Source organism: Mytilus californianus, unplaced genomic scaffold, assembly GCF_021869535.1.
Source record: "Mytilus californianus isolate M0D057914Y unplaced genomic scaffold, xbMytCali1.0.p SCAF_11, whole genome shotgun sequence".
Taxonomy (NCBI): domain Eukaryota; kingdom Metazoa; phylum Mollusca; class Bivalvia; order Mytilida; family Mytilidae; genus Mytilus; species Mytilus californianus.
The window spans coordinates 15,936,400-15,953,551 of NW_026262593.1; the positions used below are offsets into that span (position 1 = coordinate 15,936,400).

General features: G+C 31.2%; 1 protein-coding gene across 2 annotated transcripts in view; it reads left to right on the forward strand.

Moving 5' to 3' along the window:
* The window catches only part of LOC127719658 (agrin-like), a 178,340-nt gene that overhangs the window by 69,473 nt on the left and 91,715 nt on the right, over positions 1 to 17,152 (forward strand). For both annotated transcript variants that reach the window (XM_052225884.1, XM_052225885.1), the window contains exons 3-4: positions 5,079 to 5,303; positions 5,473 to 5,643. In XM_052225884.1, coding sequence (XP_052081844.1) covers positions 5,079 to 5,303; positions 5,473 to 5,643 — 396 coding nt within the window. The remainder of the gene's footprint in view (positions 1 to 5,078; positions 5,304 to 5,472; positions 5,644 to 17,152) is intronic.

Genomic DNA, 17,152 nt, shown 5'->3' on the forward strand with positions numbered 1-17,152 from the left:
CTGATCTCTGTGCTTTTGGTTTCTGTAGATGGAATTTTTTAATTTTGGAACATACTGAAACTTAGATTCTCCAACTTATGATTTATTTTTTAGTGGAAATATTACATTTAAGGTAAAAAATTGTGAATTTATTCACATCTTGTCTCTGGACGATTTTGAGGTCAACAAAGGGTATTGACACTAATATTGATGACATCAATTGTATAATCTTGAAGATGTCTGTGATTGTTTGTGTTTTTGGGTAGCTCATTTTAATTGATGTATACACAACATCTTCTTTTAAATTTACTCCTATTATTAGAGATTAAGTAATGTTTGATGTAAGTTTTGTAGAATCCAAAAACATAGAAAAAGTAAGACTGCAAAATTTATTGCAACATATGTTGTACAGCAAATCTCCTTCTAGATAGAGAGATATTTGACCTGGTAGCTGGTTTATAAAGTTATGTTCTGTTAATTTGACACCAATGATGTCATTCCAATCATTTAATTCTACTTGATTAGAATATAGCAAAGTGCTCTTGACCAATGAAATTGTAGGATTTGATGCCTCTTAATTGTGAAGAATGAATGTAAATCATGTTTTTAGTAAGGGATTATCCTATTATGTGGGTCCAATTTTACAGTTCAAAACAAAGAGTTTCTATAAATGAGTTACAACTGCCCTGAAGCACATTTATCTGATGAAAGGATTTATCACACTGTGATTGAAACTGACTAGAAGTTGAATTGTGAAACAAACAAAAAACTCAAAATAAGTTGAAGTTTACTGTGCAGTAAAATTGGCACCGTGAATGTTATTATGAAAATATTAATAACTTCAAATTACTAAATAATTAAACAATATCAAAGCATTTGCAAAAAAAAAAAAAAAAAAAGCTTTAAAATAGAAAAAATACCTCAATTATTAGCTTTCCAAAACTTTGATCACTGGATCAGTGGTTTGGAAGAATAGTTTTTTCCAATATTCCGATGAAAAAAAAAAAAACAAAAAACAAAAAAAAAACAGGAATTTAATTTAAGTCTTGAACATATTAAAACTTTTATAAAAGGCTTTTTATTTGAACATTTCCCTGACATAATGAAATAGTATTTGATGTAAAAACCGGACCAAAATATTGGCTGTTAAATAAAATTTAGTTGTAACTCAAATGTATCAATTGATTTAAACTGTAAATTAAATTAATTCCTCACTAAAATATTACATGATTTACATTCATACTCACAATCAGGAAACATATACAATTCCTACATTTTTTTTGTTCTGTTGTGTCACCTAATATGTATAACGCTTTTTTTTTTTTTAAATTTCCCAAATGATAAGAAAGTCCTTACATCACTAAAACTAATCCATAAATGAAATGCCTAAAAAGGAGTCATGCATTAATTATAAACATTGCACTGACAATGAAACTAATTCTTAAATACAACCTATTAAGAGATCATTTGAGCCTTGAGCACTTTACAATATTCTAAGTTTTTAAGAGAATGATAAATCCCTTACTTCATGATAAGTACTTGCTAACGCTCGTACTTAATCATGAAGAAAGGGATTATCATTCTCTTACATATACGTAGTTGTCTTCTCTTATTTCACTATCATTTCAGTATTTCATATTATATATATGATAGCAATGAACAAAAATCACAGGTTCCTTCTTGAACACTAGAATGTACTCACACTTTAGAGCATAACTATCTTTTGTTGTCAACTAAGAATAATGTAGTACTCAAATTGTAAAATCCCAAAACATTTCTGAAGTCTTAGAAACTTTATTATTAGGGACAAGTGGGACTGAAAAAATGTTGTATTCATAATTCATGGTACCTTATGAAAATTATAAGCCTTAAATGAATTTCACAGCAGTGCTATAAAGCAGAAACAAGAAATCAATCTCTTTTAAATTACCCCATAAAGGATTACTTATTTGAATTTATGTTATCAATTAAATTATTTTAGAAGTTTGATTCTGTTCAGTGATTTAACAGAGCTATTAACGTAGTGAATGTTCTTGTATGGTTATATAATCTGTAACTGTTTCACAACAAATAATATGCAGAATGATTAAAAGTAGACATAAATAGGCCATACATTGGTGGCTTATTGGTCCACTAAACTGTAAATTTAAAGCTATTTAAAGCTGTTTTATTCTTTAGTGTTTAAACCTCAGACATCATCCTTGGGTGTAGGTGGGGGTTATTTTGCTCAATCTTTTGTTACTGTAAATTCAGAATTATTGCCAGGTTTTTATTGATGCTAATAATGCGACTGCATGTGCATATGGCAATATTAAGAACTCGTCTTCTGATATCTGATACAAATATTGTATACAGATTTTCCTGAAATTGCTATAATTAATATCGCATTTTTGTAGAGTCATAAAAAATCGCAATAATAAATGCACACAATAATTTCTGAATTTACAGTATCTGTTTTATAAGTGTTCTATATTACTCACATTTTCAAATCTACCAGCAGTCAAAGTTCAAGACACATTTCAGTTGGGGAGGTTTTAAAAAAAGTATGGAGGGCCATTATAATTAGGCTTAAAGGAATGGCTGTTGAAATCATGACAATAGATGGGATTGGTGGCAAATAAATTAAGAATCGATTGTGTTAGAATTAATTAATATAGGCCTATATGTATATAAACAAGTCTAAATTGAAAACAACGTTCAAACCTATGATTGCGTTGGATATAAACTGCAATTTTTATACGTGTGCATGCAAAACAAATTTGCAAAACAAATTTCTTGTTAGAGGGGTCTTAAAATACAGCACAAACAACATTTTCCAAAAGACCAAAAAAGTGAAAAAGTATATTTTAACAAGACGCATTTGACTGACAGGTCCAACAACAAATGTTCTTTAAACCCTGCTGACTGCCATTGGCGATTGCCAAATAAACGGATCACCGATGTAATAAATGGATCTTCATTATAAATTTAATACTAAACAGAAAACAATAAACTTGCGGAAAAGATGATATACCGCAAACAAAAGGTGCAAAGGTTTTTGTACACCATATCCGGATTTCGACAATTAATGTCTCTTCAGTGATGTTAGGAATCGAAACGGTATTTGGAAGGCCATACAATTAACCTCAATTTAGGATAGACTCTTGAATTTTGAGGAGTCAAAATAGGATGAACGGATCATATAAACCCGAAGGCAAATATAATACAAGCCCAAACGAAAAAAAATATATGTATATATATATATATGAATAAGAATTTGTATTGAAAGTATAAAGAAAAGTTGAAAAATAAAAAAAATGACAATGGCATTTATAGCAACAAACATTTTCTATATTATGTAATAGAATTGATGGGTATATATAGTAAACAGACTATTACCTTATGATAATTTTTTGCATATATTAAAGTATTATATTTATAGTGCAAAATTCTGTTATTTGTTAAGTGACTCACAGATATATTAGTACTGAATCATTTAACATTGTTAAAAATAATAATAAAATGACATACTTTAGACCAGAATACTATCAATATTAAATAGGACCATAGATTTAATAACCAATTTTAAACAGAGAATCCTATAAGTCGATGAGTATGAAATCTAATCCATTATATAAACATCTTAAAACGTCAATAATATGTCACAGAAGGTCTTTCGTTGGTCTATCACAATTTAAAAAAAATTATGAATTCTTTTCATACCACTATGTTAGTGTAATATTTCCACCACTGTTAGTTAAGTCAGGTAAAGGATAGAAGTTCTTCTCTTAGATGTTATTCTATATCTGCTTATATTTCTGAGGTTTACTTAACAAATAATTCTTTTGTTAGATGAATAAATATGTCATAAAAATTTGCTTATTATGTAAGTGAGGGTCTATACCTATGTCCTGATGTAAGGCAATATTTTTAATAAAACTTACAAAATCCTTTTTATTTGCCCTAAAATAAATCCATTTTACTGTTATTGATTGAATTTTCTGGATTTAAAACCTTTTCAGCAAACATTTTTACAAGGGAAGTTCAGTGAAGGTTTAAGCTGATAGTGCAAGAGCATAATTATTAAAGAGATGGATTTTTGTTACAAAAGTTTAGTTTTTAACTATTTCACTAATGCTAGAATGAAAGAAAGGAGATGTGGAATGATTGCTAATGAGACATTAACTATCCACCACGAAGACCAAAGATGTAAGCAACTACACTTAGGTCATAGTATGGCTTTTAAAAATTAGTAAAACCCCATACGGTAAAGTAAGATATAAAAGCTCCCAGATATCAAAAATATGATAAAAAGTATGGGTTACATGTTTTTTTTTTAAGCTGCAGATTGTGCAAAAATTGTCAGATTTTGTATACATTATACATGGAAAAACCATTTTGTGTAATGGAAAGAAACCTAAATGATAGAATTTAAGAAAAATATGAGAAGATAGCTCTTATAATGTGCTTTCAGAAAATAAAACGAAAAATGGGGTCATCCAGGACTTGTTTTCTTGCTACAAAAAAAAATTGGTAATTTCACTACACATTCCTTTATAAAAGTTTGGTTATCTGAGTTATCTCCCCTTAAATGAGTTAGTTGACGAAAAAAGTATTAGATCAAACATATTCGATAGTAAGTGTGAAAACAGTCTTAATAATAAAATAAAACACATAATTTTCTTCATTAAGATGAAAAATCTTACAAATGAATAACATTCCTCTCTCAATATTTGCACATTTTATTATATGATCTAGACTGATTGATTTCTGCTATTTTACAATCCAAGATGTGGGAAGATACCTGATCTACCTTAAAAGAAAGTTGGTCTTAAAAATGTTTGCTGTTCAGTGTGAGCCAAGGCTCTGTGTTGAAGGCCGTACTTTGACCTATAATTGTTTACTTTTTACACATTGTGACATGGATGGATAGTTGTCTCATTGAAACTCATGCCACATCTTCTTATTTATACAATAAAAAAAAATTGGTCATTATCAGACACATGAATGGTTTCTGTTGTAAGGAGTCAAAGAGTAGTGTTATTGTGAAATTATTACAGAAAAATATAAATGCCAATTAAGGTGAAAGATATAAATATGTAATTTTTGTCTTCTTTTAGCCTCCTGTGGAAACTATTTCTGTGCCTTCTATGGGGAATGCTACATAGACAAAGTCAGCAATGGTCCAGCATGTAGATGTCCTCTCCTACCCTGTCCTAATGGCCACACCCCTGTATGTGGGGATGACGGAATGACATACAGGACACAATGTCATCTAGAACGGTCAAGTTGTAAGGAACAGAGAAGGATCAAAAGAAAGCATCCTGGTGATTGTAAAGGAAAAGGTATTATTAATTGACAGAGCTAAGTGTTTTCCTGAAGTCTTTATTATTCTGTCCAACTTTTACATTCAATTGATATCTTAAAAGTATTAATAGTTAAAAATTGGCTTATTGTAGGGGGCTAGTAGAAAAACCAAATATTTCAGTTTCTTTAAAAAAAATAATTTTTCAGAACCAGTCCATGGAGGATGGAGTGCATGGGGAGACTGGTCCCCTTGTTCTGTATCTTGTGGGGCAGGGAAGAAGAGGAGGTTTAGAGATTGTAAGAATCCAGCACCATCACCTATGGGGCGTTATTGTGGAGACTCATGGATGCAGGAAGATAACTGCTTTATTGAATGTGGTAAGGTCAATATTAAGAATCCTTTGTCGAATGTGGTAAGGTCAATATTTAGCATGCTTTATTAAATATGGCCAGTTCAATATATAGTATAAGACACATTTTCCTTGTTGCATATTATTCAAATTCTGAGTTCCTTCAGATGATGGTGCATGTGCATGAATAAGCAATTTGAGCTCTAGAGTTCTTTTTGTTTTGCTGTGTCATTAAGGTTGCTGTCTTGATAATGTTAACCCCACATCTTCTTTTAGTCATGAAAAAAATTAAAACAATGATTTTGATTAATTTCCCTCATGAAACATAACTTCTGAATTTTTGTTGAACTTTGCTGAATAGGTTCTGGACCAAAATTTTAGGATCTGAATGAATTGCTTCGCTGAGCGCAGCTGTATACGACCGCAGATGTCCAACCCTGAAAAATTGGTGCCAAAATGGACACAATATTCATGCTTGAAACAGGTCTGAATTTGGATTGTAATTAAATTTTTGACACATAATAGGTTTCTGACACAGAATAACTGTAGTCAAAGAACTTCAAATTGGTTATTATGATTTGAATTTATATTCATTTTTTTGCGTTTGTGCAATACACTATGCTGTTGAATATTAACCCCCCAGAAAAAAATATTTGAAGAAATTTTCTTTTAATTTCTGAAATCTGAAATGAGAAAAAATGGCCCCCTCCAATTTTTTTCACCTCCCCCCTTTCCCTTATTCCAAAAAATAATTCTTTCCCTCAAGTTATGGTCAGTTTCTCAGACAATCATCATTTCTTAATACATAATTTACAAGCAGTGTAAGAGAGGTAATCAAACATTGTTATTTAAATTGATTTGGATTTTGATTTTGATTACCTCCCTTACACTGCTTTTAAATTGTCTCAATTGTCCTTTAACCAGAAAAACCCTTGTTTTTCCCCTTCTTTTGCCCCTAATTCCTAAATGGTTTGAGCCATTACCCCCAAAAGTCAATCCTAACCATCCCTTTGTAGTATGGAAACTTGTGGTATAATTTCAGAGAGATTCATACACTTTAACACAAGTTATTGTCTGGAAACTACAAAAATGAATATTTGAGCCCCTTTTTTGGCCCCTTATTCCTGAACAGTTGGGACCATAACCCCCAAAATCAATCCCAACCTTCCTTTAGTGGTTATAAATCTTGTGTTAAAATTTTATTGATTTCTATTCACTTATACCAAAGTTATTATACGGAAACCATCTGTCTTCGGACGACGCTGACGACGACAACGACAACATGATACCAATATACGACCAAAAAGTTTTAATTTTTGCGGTCGTATAAAAATTGCTGAAGCACTTTTTCCACATTCTGAACAAATACTGAAAACTTACTGGAATGTTCAGATATTGCTGAAAAAGTACTGTTTTATTTTCTGATAAGTTCAGACTGTGCTGAAAAATTCAGACAGTGCTGAACTGAGGCTGAAAATATTCTGAACTGTTCAGTGATTGCTGAACTCCTTAGACAAACATCTGTAACTATGCTATTTTTTTATCTCTTCAAATAGTGCCGAATATTTCAGTAAATCCCTGAACTATTCAGACACAATGTTGAAAACGTTCTTTTGGTTAAAGTTTTTTAAATTTTAATAACTTTCTTAAACTATCCTACATTTCAACCAAACTTGGACAGAAGCTTGTTTATGATCATAAGATAGTATCCAGAAGTAAATTTTGTAAAAAAAAAATCCTGTTTATACGTATTTTACTCATAAATGGACTTAGTGTTTCTGCCAGTTAACATTACATTCACTCTGTGGTTAAAGTTTTTCAAATTTTAATAACTTTCTTAAACTTTCCCAGATTTGTACCAAACTTGGACAGATGCTTGTTTATAATCATAAGATAGTATCCAGAAGAAAATTTTGTAATAAAAAAAATCCTGTTTATCCGTATTTTACTCATATATGGACTTAGTTTTTCTGCCAGTTAACATTACATTCACTCTGTTGTTAAAGTTTTTTCAAATTTTAATAACTTTCTTAAACTATCCTGGATTTGTACCAAACTTGGACAGAAGCTTGTTTATGATCAAAAGCTAGTATCTAGAAGGAAATTTTGTAAAAATTTATTTCCTGTTTTTCCGTATATTACTTTTAAATGGACTTAGTTTTCTTCCAGTTAACATTACATATAGTCTGCAGTTAAAGTTTTTAAAACATTTATTAGATTCATAAACCTTCTTGGATTTTTACCAAACTTGAACAGAACTTCTTACAATCAAAGGATAGTATCTAGAGGAAAATTTTTAATAATTTTTTCCCCATTTTTGTTGAGCCTGCAACTAACAGCAAAAGTAGGCGAGACACTGGGTTCCGCGGAACCCTAACAAATTTTTTAGAAAGACATCTGAAAATGTGCTGAAAACTTTTTGAACTATTCAGACAATGTTGAACTGTTCAAAACAGCTCAAAAAACTTTCTGAACAGAAGGCCAGATGCTTTACTGTTCAGAACAGCTCTAAAAAACTTTCTGAACAGATTAGCAAGATGCTGAATTGTTCAGACACAATGCTGAAAACCTTCTGGTTAGAAAAAAATCCTGTTGAAACTTTTTTATCGGACCAGAACAGAATACACCAAAGATCACCAAACTCAATTGTTTTTCATGAATGAATTACATGAGTTGATCTGAAGTCAATTGGCGTAAACAACGTCATTGAACAATTGGTTTTTAGTGTGAAGTAATTATTATAACATATGAATTATTTAAGGGAAAGTTCAAGAATTCGAAAGTCGCGTCTATTGAGATATTTGCTGGTCAGTAAAATCAAAATATATTCCAAGTGAAAATAGTTTATGTAAATGTTAAAAAAAAAATTTTTTAATTATAAACTACATGTACATAGGGGGAATTCGTTCAAGATACTCCCACTCAGGGGCACCCAAAGGTAATCATGTCCACAACCACCTGTGGAATCTAGTGGATGCTAGGCCTTTAAACTGTTTCAATATTGCACTGGTTTGTCGGAATTTAGAGAATTATTTTCGAGGTCTAAACACAGTCATTTTTGTTCATTTGTTATGATGAACCACAGGGGTTTGTTACTATTTGCCGGGTTTACTATCCATTGGAACCCCTAAAAAATCATTTGAGAATAGTTTTCAGGTTGTTTTTTTGGGTTTTTTTTTGCAAATATTACAATTCATGCAATTTCAGAGGTTCATTTTGTACATTGTTACAAACTCAGCAGATGTAATTCAGCAATAAGAATACACAATAAACAATAATCAGTTGGCTTTCTGTTTGAAGTTTTCTCACTACTCTATTAATAATGTAATGGTTTGATTGGCTATCACTTTAAATAAAAACTGAGGAACTTGTATCAATTACATTAAACAATAACAAGTTTGTTGTTTAAACAATTTTCTTTAATAGTTTAAATTACTTGCAAAACATAATCTGTTAATTTTGGGTGCCGAATTAACCAGGTCTCTATTTGACTTGGTGCAGGTCTCGATTTGACTTGGTGCCAAATTGACTATAACCGTGCTGATTTGACCAGGTGCCAAAATGCATCTTCCATGGAAACTTTGTGAAATTCAAGCTGAATTTAGCTGTGAATTGAACTGGTCTAGTTTGAAGCTCTGAAACTTCAATTTTAATTCCAGAAACAAAGAGAAGTTTACATATAATAATCTGATTTTTATTTAATATCTAAATGATTCTCAATTTCTGAAATAATAAAATTAAAAAGTTCATGAATTATTCATGATTCACAATATATGATCAGGCCATTGGAAATAGAATGTTGATTTTCCCTATTATCACAAGAAAATTTCAAAGGGTCAAGGGCAGGAAAGACTCTATCATTATTTTTTTAGGTGAAAAAATTGAACAAGGCACATGCTGTTTTCCTCTACAGAAAATATGTCTTGACCACATGAACATGAAATTCTTGAAAAAAAACAGGATTCACTTGACCTTGACATCATTTCATGGACAAGTGATCAAGGTTAAGTTTTTGTGGTTAAATCAGTATCTGATGCTATGAGCAATATGTCAACTATATTTGGTGTATGGAATGGTTGTAAGGTGTAAATGTCTAACTGGAAGATGTTATCTAACCTTGACCTTATTTTCACTGTTCCTTGCCTATCCTTGGTCAATGTAGAGTTTTTCCATTGTTGATTCAAGGTCACACAAGTAAAGTACTATAGATAGAAGTATTTTGTTTTAGTAATATTGTTAATGTCACTGTTATAGATACTAAATGTTTCAAGTGAAAGATGAGGGAATACATGTAGATTTACTGTATTGCTCCTTACATGTGGTAGCCTAACGGTGTACAATACTTGGCCCAAGTATCAACAGGCAGCATGGAAGCTTTCACTTGAGACAGTTATAAAATATAAAAATAATAAGAATAGATGTGGCATTATTGCTGCTGAGTGAACTATTCATAGATAAAAAAACAGAGATGTAAACCATTTCTGGTCAGTTAGTCACAGTTACAGTTAGAAACGAGCAAAATATATACTGTATTATGTATAAACGACTTTTGAATTTGTGCACTTTCTCGTAGATTTCCTATGTCACAATGCTGGGTCAATGATATAACAACACAACGCAAACTAATCATCAGTTTGAAAGTGCTTGACTCATCCGATCGCAACTTGACACAAAATAAATAACAATAATAAAAAGACAAAGACACAACAGTTTATTTTATTTCACCCATGTCTAAAAACCAATGGAAACTTTCCTGAATTATAACTGAAAATCATCTGAACCCTTCCTGAAAAATGTAAGCTAAAGCTGAAAATGGTCTGAACCCTACCTGGACAATAGCTGAATACTGAACAATGGCTGAGTATAGATTCTTTCAAATTTTTACTGAACATTTCGTTAAATATCCTTCTGTTTGTTGAACATTTCAGAAAGAAATGCTGAAAAGTTTCTGAATATTTGCCTAAACAGTCTTAGTGCTGAAAACCTACTGGAACATGCCAAATATAGCCATTTTTAAGAAAGTTTCCTTTTTTTAGAGGTTCTGAAAATTTCAGCAAGGTGTTCAGAATTAATGCTGAATATTTACTGAACATGTCTTGCTAAATGTTTACTGAAAATTTGCTGAAAACTTGCTGGAACATGCCAAATTCAGGCATTTTTAAGAAACAGGTTTTTAAGAGGTTTTGAAAATTTCAGCAAGGTGTTCAGAATTAATGCTGAATATTTACTGAACATGTCTTGCTAAATGTTTACTGAAAATTTGCTGAAAACTTGCTGGAACGTGCCAAAATCAGGCATTTTTAAGGAAAAGGTTTACTAGATGTGTTCAGTAAAATTCCAGCATCGTTTTCAGAAAAATATTTTTATGAGGGTTGCATGTTAAAAGGAAATCAACTGATCAAGTAAGTAGCATTTCTCTCAAATGAAGTAGAGAATTAATCATTAGCAAAGTTGAAAAAACAACACATTAAATTTGGATGCATTATTATCTGCCGTTGCTACTGTATCTTATATGCCCTGAAACACCTTAAAATAATACCCTTACATTATGTCTATATGAGTGCTAAAAGTCTTCATTTTTTGGCTGTTATTTGGACTATTTAGGTTGTTTGTCTTCTGTTTTCTGTAGATTTAATAAGTTTAGTCTTTGATGGGAAGTTTTTCCATTGGCATCAATCATATGACTTCTCTATTTCTTATAGAAATAAGAAGATGTGGTATGATTGCCAATGAGACAACTCTCCAAAAGAGACCAAATGACATGAATTACCCAATTTACAATGTCACAAAATGTTATTATAGACAGTACACAGTTATAAAGTCTGAATCAGTATTAGGGGAATATCTACTGTTCAAGCAAGACCTGATAAGGATATTACATATAATCTGCCATCCATAGAGAGAGAATTCTATGATTTAACTAACATAAGGGTACTATTGGAAATTTATAAATTGAGTATCTTTGGTATGGTTTATGATAATGGCTCCTATGAGACTAATTACTACGAAGTACTGTTACATCATACAGTTTGTCTACAGCGCTGATGGTGGTTTATATCATAAATGTCAGCTAACATTGACTGGTGTGTTTATATAGCTTGCAGATTGCATTATTTATAATCTGTCATCTAGTATTGACTATCTTGTATAGGTTTATTCATTGCTTATATACATTGAAAATCATCAAACCTTAACCTCTTAGGTACTGAAAAATATCTTTTGATTATAGACTCACTCAATTTACTAAAATTTTATTATTATAGAGATTTATTGGGTAAATATCAACATTTTTAGGAGTACATGACTAAATATTTCTAGAATATAGTAACCTTTAACAACTACACTCCAGAAAAAAGGTTTGGAAAACAAAATACATAAGACTTGAAACTTGAAACTAACAACCGATAGTTCTATTCAATAGAATCTTTTTAAAATTTAGATTAAGAGTCTATATAATTTCAGGGAAGATAACTATGGTCTCTTGGAATTTTGCAGGAGATTTTCTGAACATTTGAAAGTGATTTGTCCAGCAAAATATGCTGTACATTTGGGAAAACACACAATTTCAGAGTTTTTTTTTATGTAATACTAAAATACTGCAATGGGCATGTAATTTTTCCTTTGTGCACATTCAGAGCTGCTATAGATGAAGCCAATTTGGATATATATCATAATATAACTGCTTAAGGAAATCCTTAAATTGTCAGAAAAGTCTTAGAAATTACAAAATTCCCAATTTTGATCATTATTTTTCTCATAGGCAACAACAGTAACATATGATTTAAATTTTTGCAATTTTTCTTATAAGTCCCTACAACATTAATAAAAAAATAAGATAAAGTGGCAATGTAAAAACTGTACTAAATCCTCTTAAAATGATGGTGTCTCCTGTGAACCAAAGTCATGGTCATTTGATCATAGTAAGGTTTGTCAAGAATGAAGTTATAAATCTCACCTTTTTGTCTCGCTTTGACTGAGTCAAAAAGCGAGACATTATAAGGTATGCTGTTTCCGGCGTCGGCGGCGTCAACAATGTATTAGTTTGTGATTAGGTCTAGTTCATGGTGTACCGCTAGTGGTTGGTCAATGATAAATGGTATGCAGTTGTATTAGCATTGGCACATCTCATTACCATGGAGATTATTTGGCCCCACCTCCTCAGTCAAGGTCTATTGACTTTGAAACTTTGCTTAGTTTACATGTATTAGTTTGTGATTAGGTCAGCTTATGGGGAATCACTAGTGGTAGGTCAATGATATTTGGTATGCAGTTGTATAAGCATTGGCATATCTCATTTCCATGGAGATTATTTGGCCCCGCCCCCTCATTCATGGTCTATTGACTTTGAAACTTTTGCTTAGTTTATATGTATTAGTTTGTGATTAGGTCAGTTAAAGGGGAACCGTTAGTGGTAGGTCAATGATAATTGGTATGCAGTTGTATAAGCATTAGCACATCTCATTTCCATGGAGAATATTTGGTCCCTACCCCTCAGTCATGGTCTATTGACTTTGAAACTTTTGCTTAGTTTACATGTATGAGTTTGTGATTAGTTCAGTTTAAGATGAACCACTAATGTTAAGTCAATGATATTCGGTATGCAAATGTATTGACATTTGCAAGTTTCATTTCCATGGAGATTATATAACCCCACCCCCTAATTATGGTTCATTGACTTTGAAACTTTTACATAGTTTACAAGTTAATGTTTGTGTTTAGGTTTGTTTAAAGAGAACGACTTATGAAAAGTCAATGGTATTTGGTTTGCAGTTGTATTAGCATTGGCACATCTCATTTCCATGGAGATTGTTTAGCCCTGTACCTTCAGTCATGGTTCATTGACTTTGAATATTTGCATAACTTACATGTTAAAGTATTGCTATTTTAATTTCAACATTTGCATTATCAAAATAACAAATAGGCGAGACATATCTCTGTGTTAACAGTTTATATATCTATATTGTTTATCTGAATTTTAAACAGAAGAGAAATTAGGGGCACATTACATTTGCGCACATTTGGGGATTTCAAGTTTAAAGTTTGTGCGCAGCTTTTGATTACATTTAAAATGCGCATTCAGTTTACAGGTAACACAGGTAAAAATAAAGATAATTCATAATAAGTATGACTATTGTTATTATAAATTTTAAACATGCTCGTAAATTTGAATAATATGTTTTTCATATTGAATTAAAAAAAAATATAAAGTGATAATGAGAAATTTCGTAATAGCTTAAGACATACATGCGAGTATTTCAGAGTAAATAGTATTCTATTTCCTAATTTTTTACAGAATAGTGATCGCTTTGGACTATCATTTAAGTCAGTTTGTATATATTTTCACGACTAAGTGCTTGTGCATAATAAAACAGACTTATCCTGCTGAAAAATAAAAGTTAAATAAATAAAGCAGTATAATCTACCTTTATTTACCTGAGTTAACCTGTAAAAGAATGTGTGCAAATGTAATCAAAAGCTGCGTGCAAACGTAATGATTTTTTGCGCGCAAATATAATGTACCAGAAATTAAAGCTTTCACATAGAAAAACATCAAATAATGCCTATATATTATAGAGCTTACGTAATGAAAACATTGTGCACTGAAGGAGTATAAGATACTGCATATCTTTAATGAAATTTTAAGGACTATAAGTGTTGGACAAGGACAGAAAGTTCACTGGCTTGATTTACAATATATTTTTCCTGAAAATTTAAATATTCGTGATTCATTTTCAACTGAAATGTTTATCTTTTACCCATAAATGCGAAAAAAATCAAAGTACATATGATTAACCTTACTTGGTAAGCTAAAACTAGCAACAATCAATCAATCAAAATGTAAGAAAATAATGATATCAGTTTTAAAGTATTTCTGAATGTTGCTGAATGAATTGACCGATATTTATTCAAGATCAATATATATAATGGTTTAGCATCATGCGAAGGGAGACAATTCATTAAGTTTTATATATCAATATTGAAGGTTTACAGAGTTATGTCCAATTATTATGAGTTATTCAATCAAATATTTCATTTTTCGTATATTATTACTTTGTCAAAAGAATTTTAAAATAGTGGTTTAAATCCCACATGATTCTGTTAGTTTTCCATGAAGAGGTGTCATATTTATAGACCCAGATTATTATTAATAATGCATGAAGATTCAAGGAGGTAAACTTATAATAAACAATATGTTTGAAATATGGTACATTCTCTTAATGGCTCCAGTACTCGATTACGCCATTCTCTTAATGGCGTGGGTACTGTATTACGCCATTCTCTTAATGGCGTGGGTACTGTATTACGCCATTCTCTTGTCTAATCTAAAGGAGACAGTTGCCTTCAGACAAAGGAATGATATTTATGATTTATTTGATAGTTATAAGTGTTTTGCCATTATCAACAGTTAAACTAGTTATAGATTATTAGATGCTGATTTTTGTATTAGAGTGTTTTCAGAAAATTTACCACTTGGAAAATATATTAAAAAAAGATATATAATTATGTAATAAATCATGGTTATGGGGAAACACTGACTAAGTGGCTGTATGATATCCATGGAGACTGACTAAGTGGCTGTATGATATCCATGGAGACTGACTAAGTGGCTGTATGATATCCATGGAGACTGACTAAGTGGCTGTATGATATCCATGGGCACTTTAATAATCCATCAACACTAGCGATAAAAATGAAACATAACTCACCTGAGGAAAACTTCTTGTTTATAACCTAATAATATTTTGGTTTATATATTTGATAAGACAAAACATTAGTTTTCCAAGGTTCAAAACTTGTAAATCCATTTTGAATGTACAAATAAAGAGAAACAACCTGAGGGAATCACATGAACTCCATATGATGATAGACAGTTTTCTATTGACATGGTAAGAGTCTATGCATCCATTTCCCGACACAATGCAAATCTAGACTTGAGACAAAAATAAAAAATAGGGAATAAGACTCAATTGGTAAAGTAGAACATATGTAACACTATGTATATATTGATTGATTGGTTGTTTGCGATAACCCAATTTTCAGCTCTACTGGTTATATCGTAGAGATCAGTTGTAATTGGTGGAGGTGCCCAGATAGAACTAGCTTCCTAAGGCAGGAAAACTGACATCCCTAGTCAATTAAGATTCAAGTCAAATGTGCAGGGTTCGTAGCCCAACTAAGTGTTGACAGGCAAGTTATTAAGAAGATGAACTACTTAGACTACTCAGCCAACGAGGCCCTCATACATATGTGACTATTAATTAACATGTTTTAATGTAAATATTATTACACCAGGGTTTTCGATATCACAAACTAGTCAAAACATTTACTCAATTTTATCATCGGTACAAGGACATCATTCGTAAATATAAATTAACATGCAGTCATCTTATACGTTCAGGTATTTCACATCCAATCTTTTATAGTAATATTCTTTACAATTAGCACAAAAATGTCATCATTCACCTCAAAAGCTAACCAAACCTTTAAACAGACTTATTCAGAAAGGATATAGTTACGATACTGTTGTCAAGTCATTAAGGATTGCATATTTTGGTATTAATATTGATTCGCTCATATGGTCTTTGCAATTTAAGTGATATAGTTCCATCTTTTGTTAATATGTCTGAACAAGATAAATTTAGTTTCATTTTGAAAAGTAATGATACTGACATTTGTACTGTATGTGTAGCTGGAATAAGCGATATGTATGATTCGAACATTCATTTAAAGCAAACATAAATGTTTTTAAGAACTGTTGTAGTATTAAAGCTTATTGTAATAACTTGAAGTGATAATATAGTATGAATAACACCTCCACGCAATGTAGATATAAAATATGTGTCTCTTATCATTGAGAAAACATATCTCTGTATATTTGGTTTTTTTTTGTTTATTTTTGTCTGTTTTTGTATTTGTATTTTGTAAATGTCAGCTGGTATCATTCCTGTATTGGAATTTACACCAATAAAATTATTTGATTTGATTTGATTTGATTTATGGTCTTTGCATCGGAAATAAACACATTTATTCTAAAACCAGTTGTTGGCATGATACGGGCCCCGTATTCACAAAACTGTCGTAACGCTGCTACTGTCGTAAGGTAAAGTTTACGATATCGTAAGTTGTAATTTGTATTCACAAAAGAAACTTACGATGCGATGTGTTGTAAATATTGTAATACACTTACGACTGCTCGAAGCCTGTCGTAACTCGCAATCGTGATCGTAAGAATGCAGGCAGCGCTAATATATGACGACCGATTCATTAGACGAACTAGGGTATTTTTGGATAGATCTTACCCCTATGAAAGGCCGATGATTTTCCTATTAATAGATGCAGATTTTCCAGGTAATTATGAGTATATGTCTCTATGGTGGAAGTAGACCTTAAACAGAGAACAACTTGACATAAGCAAATATCGGTATGAAACATTCTTAAACATCCAAGTAGAGTTATTGGGTAGCTGAGTATTCCCAAATGAGAAATACCCCGAAACAATATTTATTTCCGACTACCTTGTTTTGTTGTATAAATGA